Source organism: Muscardinus avellanarius (genome assembly GCF_963383645.1).
Source record: "Muscardinus avellanarius genome assembly, chromosome: 18".
In the NCBI taxonomy this organism is placed as follows: Eukaryota; Metazoa; Chordata; class Mammalia; order Rodentia; family Gliridae; genus Muscardinus; species Muscardinus avellanarius.
This window is the reverse complement of record NC_137804.1, coordinates 29,509,104-29,531,733: the sequence shown is the minus strand read 5'-3', so window position 1 is coordinate 29,531,733 and position 22,630 is coordinate 29,509,104. Positions and strand designations below refer to the sequence as shown.

At 48.4% G+C, this 22,630-nt stretch overlaps 1 protein-coding gene across 1 annotated transcript in view; it reads right to left on the bottom strand.

Annotated features, from left to right (window-relative positions):
• Positions 1-9,357, bottom strand: part of TKT (transketolase) — a gene marked incomplete at both ends in the record, with an annotated part of 35,687 nt that extends 26,330 nt beyond the window's left edge. The window contains 1 exon segment of the mRNA XM_080715198.1: positions 9,251-9,357. Coding sequence (XP_080571324.1) covers positions 9,251-9,357 — 107 coding nt within the window.
• Between the last annotated feature and the right edge of the window lie 13,273 nt (positions 9,358-22,630).

The following is a 22,630-nucleotide window of genomic DNA, read 5'->3' as shown; positions in this document are numbered from 1 at the left end:
GAGAGAAGGTCTACCTCATAGTGCTACAAGGGGGTTAAAAGCAGACTTGAGTATTCAAAAATCCCTGCCTTAGCAGAAAAAGTTTACTTAAAATCTATGAAGGGGTGTGAGGAGCTTAGCGGTAGGCCCAAATAAAGTTTCTGGAAATCCTTCCCTCCTGCCAGCCCCCCCTCCAGAAGACACATTCTTCCACAGGGACCCTCATCCTCAGGGACTTTCTGGGCTCACAGGTTAGGAGATGAGGATGGTCTGACTGCCCTGGGCAAGGCTTCTCAATGTACAAACCAAGAGGGCCAAGCACCTCTCAGGACCTCACCAAGGCAGGCCCCAATGCTCCAAAACACAAAAGAAGGAAGAAAAAGATAGACAGAACAGAAAAAAGCACCTGAAGAAGTTAAAAAATAAATTGAAGCCAGGTATAATGGTGCACCCTTGTAGTCCCAGTACTTGGAGGGCCGAGACAGGAGGATCACAGGTTCACGGCCAGCCTCAGCTACTTAGTGACAGCCTATTTGAAAACAAAATAATAAAATGCCCCTGGATTCAATTCCCATTATAAAACACACACACACACACACACACACACACACACACACACACACACACACTTTGAGCTGGGCGGTACAAACCTGTAATCCCAGTACTTGCAAGGCTGAAATAGCAGAATTGAAAGTTCGAGGACAGATTCAGAAATGTAGTGAGACTCTAGCAACCTAGTGAGATACTGGTTTTTTTGTTTTTTTTTTTGCAGGTCTGAGATGGAACCCAGGGGCATTCAACCCCCAAGCTACATACACCCTCTGCCCTATTTTTTATTCTTTAATTTGAAACAGGGTCTCTCTAAGTTGCAGAGGGCCTCACTAAGTGGCTGAGGCTGGCTGCGAACCGCAATCCTCTGGCCTCAGCTTCCCGAATGCTGAGATTAAAAGCGGGCGCCACCACGCCCAGCTTCTTCTTTTTTTAAATTTTTCTTTCCTTCCTTCATTATTTCTTCCTCCTCCTCCTCCTCTTCTCTTCTTCTTCTTCTTCTTTTTTGTGGTGCTGGAAATTGAACTCAGGGCCTTGTATATGCTAGGCAAGCACTCTGCCACTGAGGTACATCCCCAGTCCAAGAGCTAATTCCATAAGGAAAGAAGAGACTGAAAATTTAGCACAAAAGGTAGGATTGAAAAAATGAGAAAAGCAACATTAGAAATGGAAGTCAGTATCTAGGCGTAAACCCAGTACTTGGGAGGCCGAGACAGAAGAACTGCAGGTTGGAGGACAGCCTCAGCAATGTAGCAAGACTCACAGCAACCTTCTGAGAATCTGTGTCAAAACATAAAAAGGGCCGGGCGTGGTGGCGCACGCTTGTGATCCCAGCATTTGAGAGGCTGAGACCGGAGGCTCGCGGTTCACAGACAGCCTCAGCTACTTAGTGAGGCCCTCCGCAACTTAGTACTTAGTGAGGCCCTCCACAACTTAGTGAGACTGTTTCAAAAAAATAGGGCAGGAGGTGTAGCTTGGAGGTCGAATGCCCCTGGGTTCCACCCCCAGACCCACCAAACCAAACCAAACCAAACATAGAAAGGGCTCAGAGTATAGGTCAGAGTGGAACGCCCCTGGTTTCAGTCCCTATTACCACTTTCCCAAAGGAAAAAAGATAAAGAAAGAAAGAAGAAAAGGAAGTCAAGGCCTAAGCATAAAAACTCCAAATTTCCCGATATAAGCAAATGTAAAAACAGAAAAATTCTAGGGAAACATAACTTACTCAAACTGGCTCAAGAAAAATAAAAAACCCTGAGTAACATTTTAACTAGTAAGCCACAAAAAAGTAATGTGCTGAAGATGCACATTCCCCAAGATTCAGTGATTCCACTCAGAGGAACATGGATTAATACACACACGCTCCTGTGTGCTCTGGGAAACAAACAGGGGCGTCCCCACGCTTACGGCAATAGTATGACCTGGAACTGCCTACGTGCCCATCAACAGAACAGGATACTATATAGCAGTGGGAATAAATAACCTATACTTCAGACCTAGTACCAGTGCTCTCACCAACAAAATGTGTGAAAAAAGCGGATCTATAGAGAACAGAAGACCATACTGGGCTGGGTGCAGTGGCACAGACCTGGAATCCCAGTACTTGGGAGGCTGAGGCAGGAGGATCACATGTTTGAAGCCAGCCTCAGAAATTTAACGAGGCTCAGCCGGGCGTGATGGGGCATGTTTGTAATCCCAGCATTTGGGAGGCTGAGACTGGAGGATAGCAGTTTGCGGACAGCGTGGGTTACTTAGTGGGGCCCTATGCAACTTAGTGAGACCTTGTCTCAAATAAAGAATAAAGCCAGGCGCACGCTTGTAATCCCAGCACTTGGGAAGTGGAGACAGGAGGATCGCGCAGGTTCAAAGCCAGCCGCACTGGCTTAAGAGACCCTGTTTCCAAATAAAAAAGTATAAAAATAGGTCTGGGAGTGTACCCCAGTACCACTAAAAAAATTAAATAAATAAAAAATAAAGAATAAAAAATAGGGCAGGAGGTGTAGCTCGGAGGTCAAATGCCCCTAGGTTCCATCCGCAGTACCTAAAAAAAAGAAATTTAATCAGGCTTTCAGCAACTAGTGAGACCCTGTTTCCAATTAAAGAATAAAATAGGGCTGGAGGTATAGCTTAGAGAGAGAACGCCTCTGGATTCAATCCCCAGCACCACCAATAAAAGACCATACTGTTTATAAGTGGGCCGGGAATAGTGGCGCACGCTTGTAATCCCCGCGCTTGGGAGGCGGAGACAGGAGGATCGCGCAGGTTTGAAGCCAGCCATGCTGGCTTAAGAGACGCTGTTTCCAAATTAAAAAATATAAAAATAGGTCTGGGAGTGTAGCCCAGAGATAGAAGGGTTTCCAGGAACCCCAGTACCACAAAAAAAAAAAAAAAAAGAAAAGAAAAAGAAAAGAAAACAATGGAATTATAGTGAAAAAATGAAGGTGTTCTGTATAGAAAGGAGATGAGGAATGTACAGGCGTTTTCAAAGTACTGCCAAGGCCCAGTTCCTCAGCCTAGGAGTTCCGGGAATTGGATCCAGAGGCATGATACCTCCAAGCATCACACCTAGCCCTTTATTTTTTATTAGTATTTTTTTTTTTTTTGTATGGTATCTAGGGGCATTCTACCTCTAAGCTATACCCCAGACCCAGCCTTATTTATTTATTTATTTATTTATTTAGGAAATTGGTATTGAACCCAGAGGCATTCTACCTCCAAGCTACACTCCCAGCCCTAGTTTTTCTTCTTTATTTTGAAACAGGGCCTCATTAAATTGCAGAGGGCCTGAGTAGCTGAGGCTGGCCGCAAACCCATGATCCTCCTGTGTCAGTCTCCCAAGTACTAGATTACAACCGTGCAGCGCTACACCTGGCTTATTTCTTTTTTAAATACTTTCATTGCTGCACTGTAGTCTCATATTATAATGTAGTTCAGAGTGATAGTGACCTACATGCACATGGTACTTGGTACTTGGTGGTATGCTTCCTCCTAGCAATCTGCTTTTGAAAGGAGTAACCAGTTTCCACAGTCCAGTGGAGGAAATTCTCAGGTGTCTGCACCTCCCTGGCCAGCTGTCCAGCCCATGAATGCAACTGACTTCCAGCAAGACATTTCCAGTGTGAACCTCCGCCAGGCTGACCCACCTGCTGGTAGAAACACCCCAGATCTCAACACTCTACCTGGCTTCCACACAGGCTAAGAGCAAAGTGTGGCCTGAGGCCCCGCGCTGTGCAGCCCTGCCCTCACGAGTCCTCTGGGCACTCGGGGCAGAAAATTGTAATCTGTGGCAATAAGAAAGTTCCTGATTTTGTGGGACCAGGATCTGGTAACAACAGGCCTGCTGAAAGATGCAAAGTCCATAGGTCACGGAGTTCACAGGAAGCTACCAGGAGGTTCCAGCCAGATCATTACCAGGGGCTACACCTTGTCCCCAGCTTCAAGAAACACTGACCATTAGCCCTGCCAAGTTCACAGGTCACTCAGGCAAAGAATCCAGTCAACGCAGAGCAGCCAGGTGTTTGCACACCGAGTTAAGTAACACCGAGGCTCCTGCTGGGGCAATCGCAACGGCTCTGTTCTTGCCTCAGTCAAGGCCAGGATGTTCCCAAGCAGCTTGAAAGGGGAAGTGAGCCCCAGACAGCCCTTTCTAGCTCAAGTGGCTGCACCCACATGGCAGAGCTGGGCAGCAGGGATGCAATCCTAGCCACTTCAAGGTCACATGACCACCAAGTTGTGAAACCTGTAAGGGAGGTGGTGGGACCACAGGGCCTGGTCACTCTGCTGCCCGGCACCACTCCTAAGGGGCCAAGTTTGAAAAACACTGCTATGGTTTGGTTTGTCCCTCAAAACTATGCGTTAGAGGCTTGGTTCCAGTGGACAGGTGGTATGCAATCCTAATGCAGAGGCCAAGCCACGCATGGTGATACACACCTGTAATCCCAGTATCTGGGAGGCAGAGATAGGAGGATTGCAGGTTCTCGGCCAGCGTCAGATACTTAGTGAGGCCTTCTGTAACTTAGTAAGATGGTTTCAAAAATAAAAAATTGGACTGGAGGTGTAGCTCAGAGGTAGAATGTTCCTTGGTTTAATCCACAATACTTAAGGGGAAAAAAAGTGAACCCTAAACCAGGCATGGTGGCACACAACTGTAATCCCAGTACTTAGGAGACTGAAACAGGAGGATTGCAGGTTCGAGGCCAGTCTCAGCAACATAGTGAGACCCTGTTTCAAAATTTAAAAAATAGGGCTTGGAGTGAATGGAGGTAAAATGCCCCTGGGTTCCATCCCCAGTAACCCCCCCACACACACACATACAGATGGAGAAACTGAGCTCTGGGATGGGAAGGGCCTTCCTGCCAGGACATGGCTACTTGGAACACAGCCAGGTTAGATTCCTCTTTACTTTGTGCCCACAGCAGGCCTGGCAATGTTGCCCTCCCAGGTTCCCTTCCCAAAGCTGAGGGTCAGTGCCTGGGGGACTGCTGAGGGCACAGACCACCCTCCCTGTCATCCAGGTCTGACTGAGATGGCACTCTCAGGGGCACTCATGTGCCACCACGCCCAGCACTGCATCCTTGGCTCTCAAGCTTTAAATTTTTTTGCCAGGCTCCCACCAAGTTGCCAAGCTGGCCTCAAATTACTATTCTGCCTCAGTATCCCACATTTCTGGAATTAGAAGCATGTGCATTGGTGCCTGGCTTGGGATTTCCTATTTTATTATTTATTTATGTAGATACTGGGGATTGAGTCCAGGGGTGCTTTGCCACTAAGCCACATCCTCAGCCCCATTTATTTTTTATTTTTTGCGGTATTTGGGATAGAAGGCAGGGGCATTCTACCTCTGAGCTACACCCCCAACCCTATTTTCTACTCAGGTCTTGCTAAATTGCCCATGTTAACCTTGAACTTGCAACCCTCCTGCCTCAACCTCCTGAGTAGCTGAATTACAGGCATGTACCACTGCACCTAATAGGGTTTCAATTGTGCGTGTGTGTGTGGTACTGAGGGTGGAACCCAGGGGCTTTTCTACCTCCGAGCTATACTCCCAGACCTATTTTATACTTTACTTAGAAACAGGGCCTCACTAAGTTGCTGAGAGCCTCACTCAGTAGCTGAGGCTGGCTTCGAACCTGCGTGATCCTCCTGTCTCAGCCTCCCAAGCGCTGGGATTACAAGTGTGCACCACCATGTGCGGCCTATAGGGTTTTATTTTTTTTAAAAGCTTGGATTGACTGAACCCTTAATAGTTTTCTCAGCAAGCAGAGAGACGATCCCATAGACACTCTGGTTACTGTGGGCACTGCCTCAACAAAAAGCCCTCTGTGTAGACTGTCCCACCCCTCCAGGCCCAGCTCAAAAGGCCAGTGTCTTCACTTCCTGAGGCCTGGTGAGGTCCACTGCATATAGGGTTGGTGATGGCAGAGGAGAGGGAAACTGGAGAAATCAGGGCTTCAATCCTGACACTAACATTTTGATCCAGCCTCAGTGGGTGAACAGTAAAGATTGGAACAAAGTTCTGTTTCACTTCTAAGTTCTCCAGAAAAAAGGGGACTGAATCCCCAACAGAGGAGTCACCCCACCTCTGACTGCAACCCAACAGCCAGGACCCCAGTACTGAGTCTACTTGATACAAGCCACCCACTGAAATATATAACATCAGGGGCTGGTGTGGAGGTGCAAGCCTGTAATCCCAGTAGTGGGAGGCTAAGATAGGAGGATCACAGTTCAAGGCCAGCCTCAGCTACTTAGCAAGACTCTCGGCAACCTAGTGAGATCCTGTTTTCAAACAAGAAATAAAAGCGGGCTGAGAGTGTAGCTTGGAGGTAGAATGCCTCTGTGCTCCATCCCCAGTGCCAAAAAAAAAAAAAAAAGGATGGGGGTATAGCTCAGAGATAGAACAACCCTAGGCTCAACCCATAGTACCAAAAAATAAAAACAAAATAAAATAAACATTAGGAAGCCAGAACATTGTCCAGGTCTCTAGACTTCCTTGAACATTTTTGTGTATATATATATATATACACATTTTGTACACACTTTTCTTTATTTTGATACAGAGTTTCACTAAGATGAGGAAGGTCTCACTAATTAGGTGAGGCTGACCAGGTTCTCTTACTTATACTCTGAGGAACTGGATTTTAAAACACACCCCCTTGTTTTTTTTTTTTTTTTCTTTTAACCAAATGGATACTTTTTTTTTTTAAGTCAGTGAGTCTCTCCCTAAAGCTACAATGTAAACATGGGCATAACTGTCAGATGCTACAAAAAGTGTCTTTCCCCCATAGGTAGAAACTACTTAACAAGAATCTCATTTCTTCTAAGTATCTTTCAAACTAACACTGCCCTGGCCATCCCTAGCATTCTCCTTTCCTTTTTTTTTTTTTTTTTGCTCGGGTCTGGGGATGGAACCCAGGGGCATTTGACTTCCGAACTACGCCCCCTGCCCTATTTTTTATTCTTTATTTTGAAACAGGGTCTCACTAAATTACAGAGGGCCTCACTTAGCTGAGGCTGTCTACAAACTGCGATCCTCCTGTCTCAGCCTCCCGAATGCTAGGATTACAAACGTGCGCCACCACGCTTGACTAACATTCCCCTTTCCTTAGCCCCTCCATTCTCCATTTTGGTGCCATCCACGTGTGCCACACCAAGAGCGCTCACCAGCCACCCACTACCAGCTGGGGCAAGTCACTTCCCCAAGTCTAGAAAATGTGAACCCCGGAGCTGGGCGTGGTGGCGCACACTCATAATCCCAGTACTTGGGAGGCTGAGATAGGAGGATTGCAGTTCATAGCCAGCCTTAGCTATTTAGTGAGGCCTTCTGTAACTTAGTGAGGTCCTGTTTTAAAATAAAGAATAAAAAATAGGGCTGGGGGGTATAATTCGGAGGTAGAATGTCCCTGGGGTCAATCCCCAGCAACACACACACACACACACACACACACACACACACACACACACGAGCACAGGACAGTTTTTTTTTATCACTGGGCTGTCTTGAAATGCAGAAAAGAATGCTATATTATCATATCTGGAATACTACTTATCGTCTTGGTGGTCCTGTATCTGCGTATCTTGTTGGCCCTGGAAGATGCTCAGATGTATAAGTGCTGTGTCTCTCCAGCCAGACCGCAGACCCTATGAAATAACTAAGACAGACAGACTGGCAGAACTATGTGTAGACAGAGTGCCTAAAGTGCTGGGAGGAAGCCCGGCTCCTGCATGGCCAGGGAATACCCAACATAAGGGCAGGACCTGACATAAAACCAGCAGAGATAACAGGTCCAAAGTAAGCACAGGAATGAGGTGGAAGGAAAAGTGTTTGCAAGAGCCCCAAGCCTTCAGAAAATAGGTTGCCTTACAGGCACAAATGAGCCAGGGGTGGGGGCACACGCCTATAATCTCAGTCACTGGGAGGCTAAAACAGGAGGATCCTAAGTTCGAGGGCAGCCTTAGCCAGTGGTGAGACTCTTTATCAACCTAGAAGACTGTTTCATAAAATAAAATAAAATAAAATAAAATAAAATAAAATAAAATAAAATGGCAGAAAGGGTGAGCAAAAGCTCACTGTGTGTTTGGTGCTACACTCACATCCCATGTGTGTGTGTGTGTGTGTGTGTGTGTGTGTGTGTGTGTGTGTGTTACTAGGGGTGGAACCCAGAGGCTTTCCACCTCCGGGCTACACTACCAGACCTATTTTATATTTTATTTGGAAACAGGGTCTCATTAAGTTGCTGAGAGCCTCGCTCAGTAGCTGAGGCTGGCTTTGAACCTGTGTGATCCTCCTGTCTCAGCCTCCCAGTCGTGGGGATTACAAACGTGCGCCACCACGCCCGGCCTACGCCCGGACTTTTTTTTTTTTTTTTAAAGCAGGGTCTTGCTAAATTGCTGAGGCTGATCTTGAATTTATAATCCTCCTGTCTCAGTCTCCCAAGTATTAGGATTACAGGTGTGCACCACCATGCCCTACTAGACATCTACTTATCCTGCATGGAATTGGCCAGAAGGCAGAATCGTGTCTTTGTTCTAAATACGCAGCTGGCTGAAAAGATGCCTGAAGTCACTCCCTCCCCAGCCCCATTACGAGAACCTGGGCCCCCGGCCGTCCAGCCCTGAATCCAGGAGCGCCGGGCTGCAGGCACTGCCGCCCCGGGGCTGAGCGCCCCGCTGGGGCCCCGGCGGCGGCCAGTCCCTCGCCGGGGTCTGCGCCACGTGCTGCCCACCGCCCATCCAAACGGGGCCCCGGCCACGGGGGGCGGCGGGGAGGCGCGGAAGTGTAGTTTGGGGTGCGGAGAAGGCCAGGCCGGAGGCTCCTGCAAGATGGTGGGTCAGAGCAGGAGCTGTGCGGCCGCACCGCGGGGACTCTGATGGCTCTGCGCGCGTGCCCGTGGCTCCCGGCCGGGCTCGCGGTCAGGGCCAGGGGCCGAGCCCGGCCCGCGCACCCCGGTGCACCCCAGTGCACCCCAGCCCGGGTGGGCTGGCTCTGTGCACCCCGGCCCGGGAGGGCTGGCCCGGTGCACCCCGGCCCGGGCGGGCTGGCTCCTTGCACCCCGGCCCGGTGCACCCCGGCCCGGGAGGGCTGGCCCGGTGCACCCCGGCCGGGAGGGCTGGCCTGGTGCACCCCGGCCCGGGAGGGCTGGCCTGGTGCACCCCGGCCCGGGAGGGCTGGCCGAGCCCGGCCGAGCACGCGGCCGCGCCCCGGTGCCCCCGCCCGCCCCGCGCTCACCCCGAGCCCGCCGCCGTGGTGGCCTGGATGGAGCCGATGCGCAGGCGGTTGGCCGTGTCCTTCAGGGCCTGCAGCTTCTGCTGGTCAGGCTTGTGGTAGCCTTCCATGGCGCGGCAGGGCGAGGACGCGAGGACGCGGGCGGCGCGGCGGCGGCGGGCTAAGGTCCCCGGGCCCCGCCCCGGGGCGGGACGCGCGATCACCCGAGCCCGCGGCGGCCTCCAGCCCGCCCCCTTCCTCCTCCTGGCCCGGGTGGGGCTGTCGGGGAGGCGGTCAGTGCAGCCCCACTCCGCAGACCCGCAAATGAAGACGAGGCAAGGCTGCCCAAAGGCACGGCAGGTGGGCGCCAGGCTCCGCCCAGGCAGGCCCTGCGGACGCCGAGGACAACTGAGAAGGGACCGGGCAGGCCCTGCAGACTGGGAGGGCCACAGGGACAGAAGTATCCACCTCTGCCGTCACCCGACCGTGTAGCCCCCGTGCGATGACGCTTCTGGAGTATGGGCGGATGGGACTGGCATTGCAAATACTGCCTGGAATCCACCAGTGCACACGAATCGAAGTCCGCACCTCCCTCGCTCCTTCCTTCCTCCCCCTCTCCCCCTCCTCCTCTTCTTCCTCTTCCTCCCCCTCCTCCTCTTTCTTTTGTGTGCAATGGGGATTAAACCCAGGTGCATTTTATCTCTGAGCTACATTCCCAGCCCTTTTTATTTTTCGTTTTGAAACAGGGTCTCACTAAATTGCTGAGACTGGCTTTGAGCCTGTGATCGTCCTGTCTCAGCCTTCCAAGAGCCTTCCAATAATGGGATTAGGCTTGTGTGCCACCGTGCCTGTCAAGGTCCATACCGTTTCTTTCTTCCTTCAGTATTCTCTCTCTCTCTCTCTCTCTCTCTCTCTCTCTCTCTCTCTCTCTCTTTCTCTCTTTCTCTCTTTCTCTCTCTCTATCAGCCTGGGATCCTCCTGTCACAGCCTCCCAAGTACTGGGATTACAGGCATCACCATCATGCTGGGTTCCTCCATACTGTTTCTGATACCTATTTTCCAAAAGTGGAAACTTCATTGTATAAGGGCAATCCCCTCAGATGGGTGCCTAAGCAGAGGGCTGGCCCTCTGGAAGAGCCAAGGGAGGCTCCAGTGTCAGCCCTGGCCTGGGGACACCCCCAGTGTCCTCTGCCCATACCCAGAGCATCGATGATGAGCCAGTGGGCTCAGTTCAGTGTGCCCCCAGTGTTCCTCAGCTGGCTGGCTCCCAGAAGCCCTATCAGATCCTAAGTGTGCACCCCACAGCGCCTGTGCTATGGAAGTTCGGTGCCTTCCAATTCTGGGGCCCTCAGGACAGTGGTTCCCTAGTCCAAACCTCAGCTTGCCCATCTGCCCAGTGGGGTTCTTCTGACCTCTGTGCATCTATCTCATCTGGGATGATGGTACAGGACTCATCATGGCTCTAGGGACCCAGTAATAATGGAAAGAAAAATGCCCCCACTGCCAGGCGTGGAGGTGCATGCCTGTAATCCTAATACAAAGAGGCTGAAGCAGGACCATCCTAGGTTTGAAGACAGCCTTAACAAATAGTGAGACTCAGCAACTGAGCAAAACCCTGTTTCAAACTGGGCGTGGTGGCTCACACTTGGGAGTCTGAGACGCAAGGTTCGTGGTTCTTAGACAACCTCAGCTACTTAGTGAGGCCTTCCACAACTTAGTGAGACCTGTTTCAAAATAAAGGGTAAAAAATAGGGCAGGGGGTGTAGCTTGGAGGTCAAATGATGTCCCTGGGTTCCATCCCCAGACCTGCAAAAAAAAAAAAAAAAAAAAAAAAAAAAAAAAAAAAAACCTGTTTCAAAACAAAAATTAAAACAGGGATGGGATTTGGCTCAGAAGTAGAAGGCCCCTGGGTTCAATTCCCAGTACCAAAAAAAAAAAAAAAAAAAAGTGCATACTTGTAATTTTTTTTATTTATTTATTTTTATTTTTTATTGGTGCAATGTATTCATACATCATAGTGGTATAAAGAAAATACTTTTGTAGACATACATGCACATCTCGCCCAGTTAGCCCCTACCACGATCCCCACCCCATTCCCTCCCCATCCCTCCTTCCCACGCTTGGCTTACTGGTTGACATCTAGTATTATAGCAATTTATACAATATTAACATTGATAATCTCACATAACAGTTTTATTTGTCTGGTACCAAACTTTTGATGACTTAAAGATAACATTTCAATATTTCTTTTTGCTTTCTTTCTTACCAGAGAATATTTTTTTCTTTTTTTTTTTTAGGTGAAACTATCATACATTTATTTATTTATATTTCAGAAAAAATCTATCCTGATATGGAATATGGACTCTAGATACCCAAAACAATCTCAAAGAAGAACAAAGCTAGAAGATGTATATTTTCTGATTTCAAACCATATAAAGCTACAATAATTGAAACAGTGTAGTACTGTGCATACTTGTAATTTAGGAGACTGAGACAGGAAGATTGCAGTTTGTGGACAGCCTCAGCTACTTAGTGAGGACCTTTGCAACTCAATGAGACCCTGTTTCAGAAATAAAGAATAAAACTAGGGCTGGGAGTATAGCTTGGAGGTAGAATGCCCTGGGTTCCATCCCCAGTACTGAAAAAAATGTCGGGCGTGGTGGGGCACGCTTGTAATCCCCGCACTTGGGAGGCTGAGACAGGAGGATCGCACAGGTTCGAAGCCAGCCTCAGATACTTAGTGGGGCTCTCAGCAACTTAGTGAGACCCTGTTTCCAAATAAAATATAAAAGAGGTCTGGGAATATAGCCCAGAGGTAGAAACCCTCTGGGTTCCACCCCCAGTACCACCAAAAAAAAAAAAAAAAAAAATTGCTCCCTCCATTATGGCACTCTGGGAACCTGGGGCAGGTTCCCTCATCCTGAGTTTCTGCATGATTGGGAGTTATAGTGGTTCCCCTGTCCCTGGGTTCTGGGACTTTATTCAGACACACACAGGTCTAAATCTCATGGCACTTAGGAGGGAGAACTTGGACCTGCCTGGCCTCCGCTGTCTCACTCCCTTGTTCTCATCACACCCACACCCTTGGAATAAAATTAGGCCCCTTCCCATTGTCCGGTTCTTGGTGCCCTTCACCTTTTCACTTTTTTTTTTTTTTTCCAGAACTGGGGGTGGAATCCAGGAGCATTCAACCTCCGAGCTACACCCTCAGCCCTATTTTTTATTATTTTGAAACTGGGTCTCACTAAGTAGCTGAAGCTGTCCACGAACCGCGATCCTCCGGTCTCAGCCTCCGGAATGCTGGGATTACAAACGTGTGCCACCATGTCTGGCTTCTTTTATTCCCTATTTTGAAAGAGGGTCTTACTAGACTGTGGAAGGCCTCACTTACAAGTGTGCGCCATCATGCCCGGCTCCCTTTACCCTTTTCATTCCTACACACTAGCCTTCTTGCAGTCCTCAACACAGTACTCTGCTGGATATGGTGGCACACACCTGTAATCCCAGTACTTAGGAGGCTGAGACAGGAGGATCACCAGTTCAAGACCAGCCTTGGCAACTTGGTGAGACCCCCAGCAATTTGCAAGACCGTGTTTCAAAATAAGAAGCCAGGAGTGGCTGGGCTGGGCGTGGTGGTGCATGTTTGTAATCCCAGTACTTGGGAGGCTGAGACAGGAGGATCACAGGTTCGAAGCCAGCCTCAGCAACTTAGTGAGGCTCTCAGCAACCTAGTGAGACCCTGTTCCCAAATAAGATATAAAACGGGCCGGGGGAGTAGCTTGGAGGTAGAATGTCTCTGGGTTCAATCCCCAGCACTAAAAGACAAAACAAACAAACAAAAGAAAGACATGGTGTTCAATCCCACCTAGAGGTTTTGCACCTGCTCTTTCCTCAGCCAGTAAAGCCCCTCTCTCTCTGCTTGTGACATTGCCTAGGCAGCCCCCATTCTTTTCTTTTCTTTTCTCTTCTTTTCTTTTCTTTCTTCTTCTTTTTTTTTTTTTTTTTTTTGACGGCTCTGGGGATGGAACCCAGGGGCTTCTGACCTCTGAGCTACACCCCCTGCCCTATTTTTTATTCTTTATTTTGAAACAGGGTCTCACTGAGTTGCAAAGGGCCTCATTAAGTAGCTGAGGCTGTCCGTGAACTGCGATCCTCTGGTCTCAGTCTCCCGAATGCTGGGATTACAAGCGTGTACCACCATGCCTGACTTTATTCTTTCTTTCTTTCTTTCTTTATTATTTTTTATTTTTTTGGTGGTACTGGGATTCCTGGAAACCCTTCTACTTCTGGGCTACACTCCAAGACCTATTTTATACTTTTTTTTTTTTTGTGGTACTGGGGTTCCTGGAAGCCCTTCTACCTCCGGTATACACTCCCACGGGCTACACTCCCAGACCTATTTTTTAACATTTTTATGTGGAAACAGAGTCTCTTAAGCCAGTGAGGCTGGCTCCGAACCAGCGCGATCCTCCTGTCTCCGCCTCCCAAGCACGGGGATTACAAGCATGCGCCACCACGCCCGGCTATTTTATACTTTTTTATTTAGGAACAGGGTCTCCTAAGCCAGCACGGCTGGCTGGATTCGAACCTACGCAATCCTCCTGTCTCCGCCTCCTAAGCGCGGGGATTACAAGTGTGGGCCACCACGCCCGGCTTTTTCTTTACTTTTCTTTTCTCTTCTTTTCTTTCTTTCTTTCTTTCTTTTTTTTTTTTTTTTTTTTTGCGGGTCTGGGGATCCTACGGTCTCAGCCTCCAGAGTACTGGGATTACAAAGCATGTGCCACCACACCCGGCTCAGCCCCTCCTTCTTATCACACCACCTGTGTTAGTCTCCACAGGTCTCCTATCTGCATTATCTTATGTCAGCTCCAAGAGAACTGGGATGAAGTCTCTAGACTCTGTCTCTATCCCCAGGGACCACAACTTTCTCCCATACACAGTAAGCACTCAATAAATGCCTGCAAAATGGAAGCATGACTGAAGTGATGAGCCAGCAAGTGAGAGAGAGTATCAAGGGAAATGTCAAGCTGCAGCCTGTGCCCTCCACCCCAGCCTTTCCTGGAGGTAAGACAAAGGTGCTCTGCTGGAGGGTAGGAAGTGGCCCAGACGTCCGGTTGCCAGCATCAGGTGATCACAAAGGCCACAGCAACCTGAGAGCAGATTTCAGGAGCCTGAGTTGTCCCACAGGACAGGGGCAGGGGCAGAGGACACCATCAGGGCGCCAGGGTGGTGGAGTACCCACATGAGCGTCCCCTGCAGCTGGCTCCCAGGGCCTTCAGGATCACCCGGATGTGCTTGCAACGGAAATAGGAGTGTCCTTGGCCACTGGGGCCATGTTGATGGGTTCTAAAAGGCTGCCCTGGAGTGGACCAGGGAGCATCAGAATCCTGGGCGGCACCTCAACAGAAAACACCAGGCATAACCAGGTGTGGTGGCACACGCTTGTAATCCCCGTGCTTGGGAGACTGAGACAAGAGGATCACACAGGTTCGAAGCCAGCCTCAGCTACTGAGTAAGGCTCTCAGCAACTTAGTGAGACCCTGTTTCCAAATAAAGTATAAAATAGGCCTGGGAGTATAACTCGGAGGTAGAGGCCCCTGAGTTCCATCCCCAGGACCACACACACAAAAAAAACAAAAAACAAAAAACAAAACAACAACAACAAAAAAAAAACAAAAAAAAAAAAAAACAGTGCCAGGCATGCTTAGCAAGGCTGGCGGGGCAGCTAGGATGGTGAGCGCCATGCAGGCTCAGCTCCTACTTCTGGGGCACCTGCAGGGACCCCAAAAGGCTGCACTTGGCAGGCGTGAGGAAGCCCAGGCTTCAGGGACCTCTGACACCCATGCTTTCTCACCACTCACATGCTCACTTACCCTTTCACAATACTCATTCTCACACTCACATTGACACTTCCCCACATACACACATACTCACACCCCTCCCATAGGTATACACACTCACAGGCAGACACACATGCTGGCTCACGCTCACCCCGTCTCACCCTTGCAGGGACAGCGCCCTCCCCTGTCGCCACCCCTGGGGCTCGGCCTGCCCTGGACAGCTCCAGCACTGTCCAGGCCTCCCACGAAGTCCACGGGCCTGGCGAATGCAGGGCAGCGCTGTGCGTGCGCATGCCCTTCTCCAGGGAATCTGTGCCCAGAGGTGACCTGGGGTCACCCCAGTGCAAACAGGAGAACTGTGTGGAGGGCAGGGCCCGAGGGCCAGGCAGCCCATGGGCGGTCATTTCTCAGTTCAGTGTGGAGACCAAGCCTCCTGAGAAAGCGGTGACTTGGGGCCGGAAAGCAAAAGGACGCAGAGAGAAGTGTGTCCCCAAAGATGCGGCAGCCCTCCACTCCCGGGTCATAATTGCTGAAAGCAGTTACTAAGTGCGCATCCATCAGAGCTTCTGGGTCAGCCTCTGGGGTGGGGTCGGGACTCAGCACTGATAATTAGTAAGCCCCGCAAGCAGTTGCTTTGGGTTCTGGGAACGCTCCAGGGAAAATGCATTCCAGACTGCTAGGGCTTTGTGATCTGGAGCTCGAGAGCCCTGGGTGAAGCATCCTGGCTCTCAGGGTGTCCCACAGGGCTGAGGGGCATTCTGAAATCAGCACATACTGTCGGGAGGTCAGTGATACAGTGTGTGTCTGTGTGTGCCTGTGCATGCACGTGTGTGTGCCTGTGCATGCACGTGTGTGTGCTCGTGTGTGTGCTGCTGGGGGACAGAACCCAGGGGCATTCTATCTCTACACCCCAAACCCTTTTAATTAATTAATTAACTAATTAATTATTTTGCTGGTCTGGAGATAGAACCCAGGGCATTCTTCTACCTCTATACCCCAAGCACTTTTAATTTGTTTATTTTTAAAGTTTTTTAATTTTTTGTGGGTCTGGGGACGAAATCAAGGGACATTCTACCTCTACACCCTAATCCCTTTTAATTAATTCATTAAAAAAATTGTGGGTCTGGGGATGAAACCCAGAGGCATTTGACCTCTGAGCTATACCCCCTCCCCTATTTTTTATTCTTTATTTATTTTATTTTATTTAGTGGTACTGGGGGTGGAACCTACGGGCTTTTCTACCTCCGGGTTTCACTCCCAGACCTGTTTTATACTTTATGGAAACAGGGTCTCACTAAGTTGCTGAGAGCCTCACTAAGTAGCTGAGGCTGACTTCGAACCTGTGTGATCCTTCTGTCTCAGCCTCCCAAGCACTGGGATTATAAGTGTGCGCCACCACACCCCGCTTTATTCTTTATTTATTTTTATTTTTATTTTTTGCAGGTCTGGGGATGGAACCCAGGGGCATTCTACCTCTGAGCTACACCCCCTGCCCTATTTTTTATTCTTTTATTTTGAAACTGGGTTTCACTGAGTTGCAGAGGGCCTCACTAAGTAGCTGAGGCTGGCCACGAACCTCGATCCTCCGTTCTCAGCCTCCCAAATGCTGGGATTACAAGCGTGTGCCACCACACCAGCTTTATTTATTTATTTATTTATTTATTTATTTATTTATTTTGGTGGTACTGGGGTTCCTGGAAACCCTTCTACCTCTGGGCTACACTCCTAGACATCATATATATATCACTCCTAGGCTATATATATATATATATATATATATATATATATTTGAAACAGGGTCTCTTAAGCCAGCGAGACTGACTCCTAACCAGCGTGATCCTCCTGTCTCTGTCTCCCAAGCATAGGGATTACAAGCGTGCGCCACCATGCTTGGCTTTAATTTATTTTTTGAAGTAGGGTCTCGCTAGGTTGCTGAGAGTCGAAGTTTTTTGTTTTGTTTTGTTTTTGTGGTACTGGGGACGGAACCCAGGGGCATTCTATCTCTGAGCTACACCCCTAGCCCTATGTTTTATTCTTTACTTTGGAACAGGGTCTCACTGAGTTGCAAAGGGCCTCACTAAGTAGTAGCTGAGGTTGTGAACTGTGATTGGCCTGTCTCAGCCTCCCAATGCTGGGATTACAGGAGTGTGCCACCACGCGGGGCTCTCACTAAGTTGATGAGACTATCCAACTATGATTCTCCTGTCTCAGCCTCCCAAGTACTGGAATTATAGGCATGTGCCAACCATGCCCAGTTTAATAGGTGGCTTTTGCAATTAGAAGAATGAAAAATAAAATTTCATCTTGAAAAACATACTGCTTTTAGGCATGGTGGCACATGCAATCTCAGTAATTGTAAAGTTTGAGATAGGAAGACTGCAAGGTTTGAGGCCAGCCTCAACAATTTAGCAAGACCTTCAACAACTTAGTGAGATCATTTCAAAATAAAAAATAAACAGAGCTGGGAGTATAGCTCAGAGGTAGAATGCCCCTGGGCTCAATCCCTAGTACCAATAAATAAACAAATATAAAAATCAATAAAAGGCTGGGCGTGGTGGCGCATGCTTGTAATCCCAGCATTTGGGAGTCTGAGACCAGAGGATTGCATTTCAGGGACAGCCTCAGCTACTTAGTGAGGCCCTCTGCAAGTTAGTGAGACCCAGTTTCAAAATAAAGAATAAAGCCAGGTATGGTGGCACATGCTTGTAATTCCCACGCTTGGGAGACAGAGACAGGAGGATCGCGCAGGTTCGAAGCCAGCCACGCTGGCTTAAGAGACCCTGTTTCCAAATAAGAAAAAGTATAAAATAGGTCTGGGAGTGTAGCCCAGATGTAGAAGGGCTTCCAGCCCCAGTACAACTAAAATAAATAAATAAATAAAAAACAGGGCAGAGGGTATAGCTCGGAGGTCGAATGCCCCTGGGTTCCATCCACAGACCTGCAAACAAAAAGTAAATAAATAAAAAAAAAAAAAGCCCAGCGTGGTGGCGCATGCTTGTAATCCCAGCATTCAGGAGGCTGAGACAGGAGGATCATGGTTAGCGGACAGCCTCAGCTACTTAGCGAGACACTCCGCAATTTAGTGAGACCCTGTTTCAAAATAAAGAAAAAAATAGGGCAGGGGGTGTGGCTCGGAGGTCAAATGCCCCTGGGTTCCATCCCTAGACCTGCAAAATAAATAAATAAGTATATATATATATATATATATATATATATATATATATATATTCGATTAATAAATTAAAAAGAATTGTGGATATAGCTTGGAGGCAGAATGCCCTGGGTTCAATCCCTAGTACCAAAGCAAACAACAAGAAAACATACTGTTAACTTTGCTTGGGGTGGGGGATTGGGTTCAACCTTTTCCTTCCACTTCCCATGATTATGTAAAGCTGAACCTGGTTTCATAAGCCAGGCTACTGCCTGGATGTTTTTGGGTGGAGAGCAAAGCCCCAGGCTGTGGGAGCTCCTGCCCCGCTTAGCTGTCCTCGTGCAACTCAGGTCAAAGCTACCCTGATGTGCTGCGGCAAGTCTGCCATCCCCGTCCACAGAGTGGGCACCAATGAGGCGTGAATGGCTGCAGGCAGCTGCGTTCCTGAGTGAGTGACAGTGCTGGGCATCGCTTTGACAGGACTGGACCTCTGTGAGCAACCAGGGCATGCCGCCGAAACCATGTTTCCTTTCTGGCATTCTTGTCTACGAAGTATGAAGAATGACACCCACAGACAACAGAAAGGGGAGCAGGGAGTTGATTGTAAAGAGAACAGGGAGGGGAGAGGAGGCAGAACACCCCGTGGCACTGGGGACCCTGGTGTCCTGCGACTGCCTCTGGACACTACTTGGGAGCCGCCCAAGCCACGCACGTCAATGCAAAGTGCTTCCCCCAAGGCCACGTGATCTGCTGGAAGAGCAGGTGGCCCCTGAGGCGGAGAGCCGCCAGCGCAGCCAACGCAACCTGTGTGAGAGAGGAAAGCTCCCAAAAGACAGGGCTCCCGAGTGGGAAAACGTTTTCAAAGTTAGGGAGCGCCGGGCGTGGTGGCGCACGCTTGTAATCCCCGCGCTTGAAAGGCTGAGACACAGGGATCGCACAGGTTCGAAGCCAGCCTCAGCTACTTAGTGAGGCTCTCAGCAACTTAGTGAAACCCTGTTTCCAAATAAAATATAAAGAAGTTCTGGGAGTATAGCCCAGAGGTAGAAAGCCTCTGGGTTCCATCCCCAGTACCACCGGAAAAAAACAAAAATTAAGTTTCTGCTTTGTTTGTGTCATTGTGCCAGGGAACGATGGTGTACAATATAATATAATCTAGATATCTTGTCATAATTTTTTTAAAACCCATTACCCTAGCCGGGCATGGTTGCCCACACTTGTAATCCCAGCATTCGGGAGGCTGAGACAGGAGGATCTGGGTTCGTGGACAGCTACTTAGTGAGGCCCTCTGCAACTCAGTGAGACCCTGTTTCCAAATAAAGAATAAAAAAATAGGACTGGTGATATAACTCAGAGGTAGAATGCCCCTGGGTTCCATTCCCAGTACTGCAAAACAAACAAACAAACAAACAAATAAAAACCAATTACCTTGGACCGTCCACCTGTTAGCCTGAGAAAAACCCCAAATGTGTTGTTTTTAACTTAGCTTAAACAGGTGGTTTTTTGCCAGGCGTGGTGGCGCACGCTTGTAATTCCCACGTTGGAAGGCTGAGACAGGAGGACTGCACAGGTTCAAAGCCAGCCTCAGCTACTTAGTGAGGCTCTCAGCAACTTAGTGAGACCCTGTTTCCAAATAAAGTATAAAATAGGTCTGGGAGTATAGCTTGGAGGTAGAAAGTCCCTGGGTTCCACCCCTAGTACCACCAAAAAAAAAAAAAAAAAGTGTTTTTTTTGTTTTGTTTTGTTTTGATTTTGTCTGTTTGTGTTTTGTCTGTAGGATTTTGGACAGGACTCAGGTCCTCCAGGAGCTGACAGGAATGGAGATTCCTACTTTATGTAGTGCCTGATGCTTCTGGACATGTAAAATCTCAAGAATGACAAGCTTAGCTTTAGAGCAGACCTAGCTGAAGGGAGGTTTTGGCATTTGGCGTCATTCATACCTTATTTCCTGTGAGTGTAAGGGTAGAAGTACAGCCGGGCATGGGGGTGCGCGCTTGTCATCCCAGCATTTGGGAGGCTGAGACAGGAGGATCCAGGTTCGTGGCAGCAGCCAGCCTCAGCTACTTAGTGAGGCCCTTGCAACTCAGTGAGACCCTGTTTCAAAACAAAGAATAAAAAAACAGGACTGGCAGTGTGGCTCAGAGTTCCATCCCAGTAATGTAATAATAATAATAATAATAATAATAATAATAATAATAATAATAATAGAAGTACAATATAACTGGCTTTAGTATAGCTCATTTTTGTTACCCATGAAATAGCACTTTTTTTTTCCTGGTTATACTGTTCTGTTGGATATTCAAGACCAAGCAGGTAGCCCTATGTTGGATAAACGTAAGTTTTCCTAATGTTTTTGTTGGTAAGGTCATCATCAAGTCTCCTCAGGGTTACATTTAGGGACTTGCTAGGCTTTACCGCTATCAGTGGTGCTATATGCTTCCTTCTTAGCACCAGAATGTTTCTCTTAACACCAGAACTTGCTTCTTAGCCCTGGAACTACTTTCTTGGAAGTAAAACTTCTTTGTGTGCATTGGAACAATTTTTTTTTTTTTTTGCTCCAGAAATACAGAACGATTCTACCCACTCCATCATTATCATTCCATTTATAAACCGGGCGTGGTGGGGCACGCTTGTAATCCCAGCATTGGGGAGGCGGAGACTGGAGGATCCAGGTTCTCTGATACCTCAGCTACTTAGTGAGGCCCTTTGCAACTCAGTGAGATTCTGTTTCAAAATAAAGACTGAAAGGCCGGGCGTGGTGGCACACACCCTTGTAATCCCTGCGCTTGGGAGGCAGAGACAGGAGGATCGTGCAGGTTCAAAGCCAGCCACATGTGCTGGCTTAGGAAACCCTGTTTCCAAATAAAAATGTAAAAATAGGTCTGGGAGTGTAGCCCGGAGGTAGAAGGGCTTCCAGGAACCCCAGTACCACCAAAAAAAGAAAAGAAAAAAAAAAAAAAAGACAAAAAAAAAGACTAAAAAAAAAATAGGGCTGGGGGTGTAGCTCGGAGGTCGAATGGCCCTGGGTTCCATCCCCAGGCCTGAAAAAAAAAAAAAAAGATAACTAGTTTAATATCTGATATACAAAAACAACTAATCCATACTCACCAATATAAAGGGCTTTCAGATATGGTTACTATTTTTTTGTGTGTGTATGGTACTGGGGTTCCTGGAAACCCTTCTACCTCTGGGCTACACTCCCAGACCTATTTTTACATTTTTATTTGGAAACAGGGTCTCCTAAGCCAGCGCGGCTGGCTTTGAACCTGAGCGATCCTCCTGTGTCTGCCTCCCAAGCACAGGGATTACAAGCATGCGCCACAACACCCGGCTAAAGATATGGTTACTCTTTTTTTTGTGTGTGTGTGGTACTGAGGTTCCTGGAAGCCCTTCTACCTCTGGGCTCCACTCCCAGACACCTATTTTGTATTTTTTTTATTTGGAAATAGGGTCTCTTAAGCCAGCGCACGCGCCTGGCTTCGAACCTGCGCAATCCTCCTGTCTCTGCCTCCCAAGCGTGGGGATTACAAGCGTGCGCCACCACGCCCGGCCTGATATGGTTACTCTTGATAACATGGTTCCTACTTTTTCTAACTTCTATTTATTTATTTATTTATTTATTTATTTATTTATTTATTTTGCGGGTCTGGGGATGGAACCCAGGGGCATTCGACCTCCAAGCTATACCTCCTGCCCTATTTTTTATTCTTTATTTTGAAACAGGGTCTCACTAAGTTGCAGAAGGCCTCACTAAGTAGCTGAGGCTGTCTGCGAACCGTGATCCTCCTGTCTCAGTCTCCCGAATGCTGGGATTACAAGCGTGCGCCACCACGCCTGGCTTTCTAACTTCTTTACTTATTTTCCTTTTTTTTTTTACAACTTTGTTGTAAGTTTTATTTCTCACAGACTTACAGACTTGAAGCTATCAAACTCCAGGGGTGCTACAGATACTCATCAACGCCCCTGGATGGCTGTGGTGACCAGAGACATCTGCTGTCCAATGATGAGCTGCCTGCGTGCATCCCAAGGCTGGGGCGCACTCCTCCCTCTCAGCAGGGAAGTAGCCGGATAGATTTTATTGCCCCGATTCCTTTGCCTATGGGTGTAGGCCAGTTAATGAAAAGAGTGGGGATTGATGGAGATTGACCCAGTATTGATTGCTAATACGGGTAGTATTAATTACTAATAAGAATAAGCTAAAGCTGGGCGTGGTGGCACATGCTTGTAATCCCAGCATTCAGGAGGCTGAGACAGGAAGTTCATGGTTCATGGACAGCCTCAGCTACTTAGCGAGGCCCATTGCAATTCAGTGAGACCCTGTTTCAAAATAAACAATAAAAAATAGGGCAGGGGATGTAGCTCAGAGGCCAAATGCCCCTGGGTTCCATCCCCAGACCTGAAAAAAAAAAAAAAAAG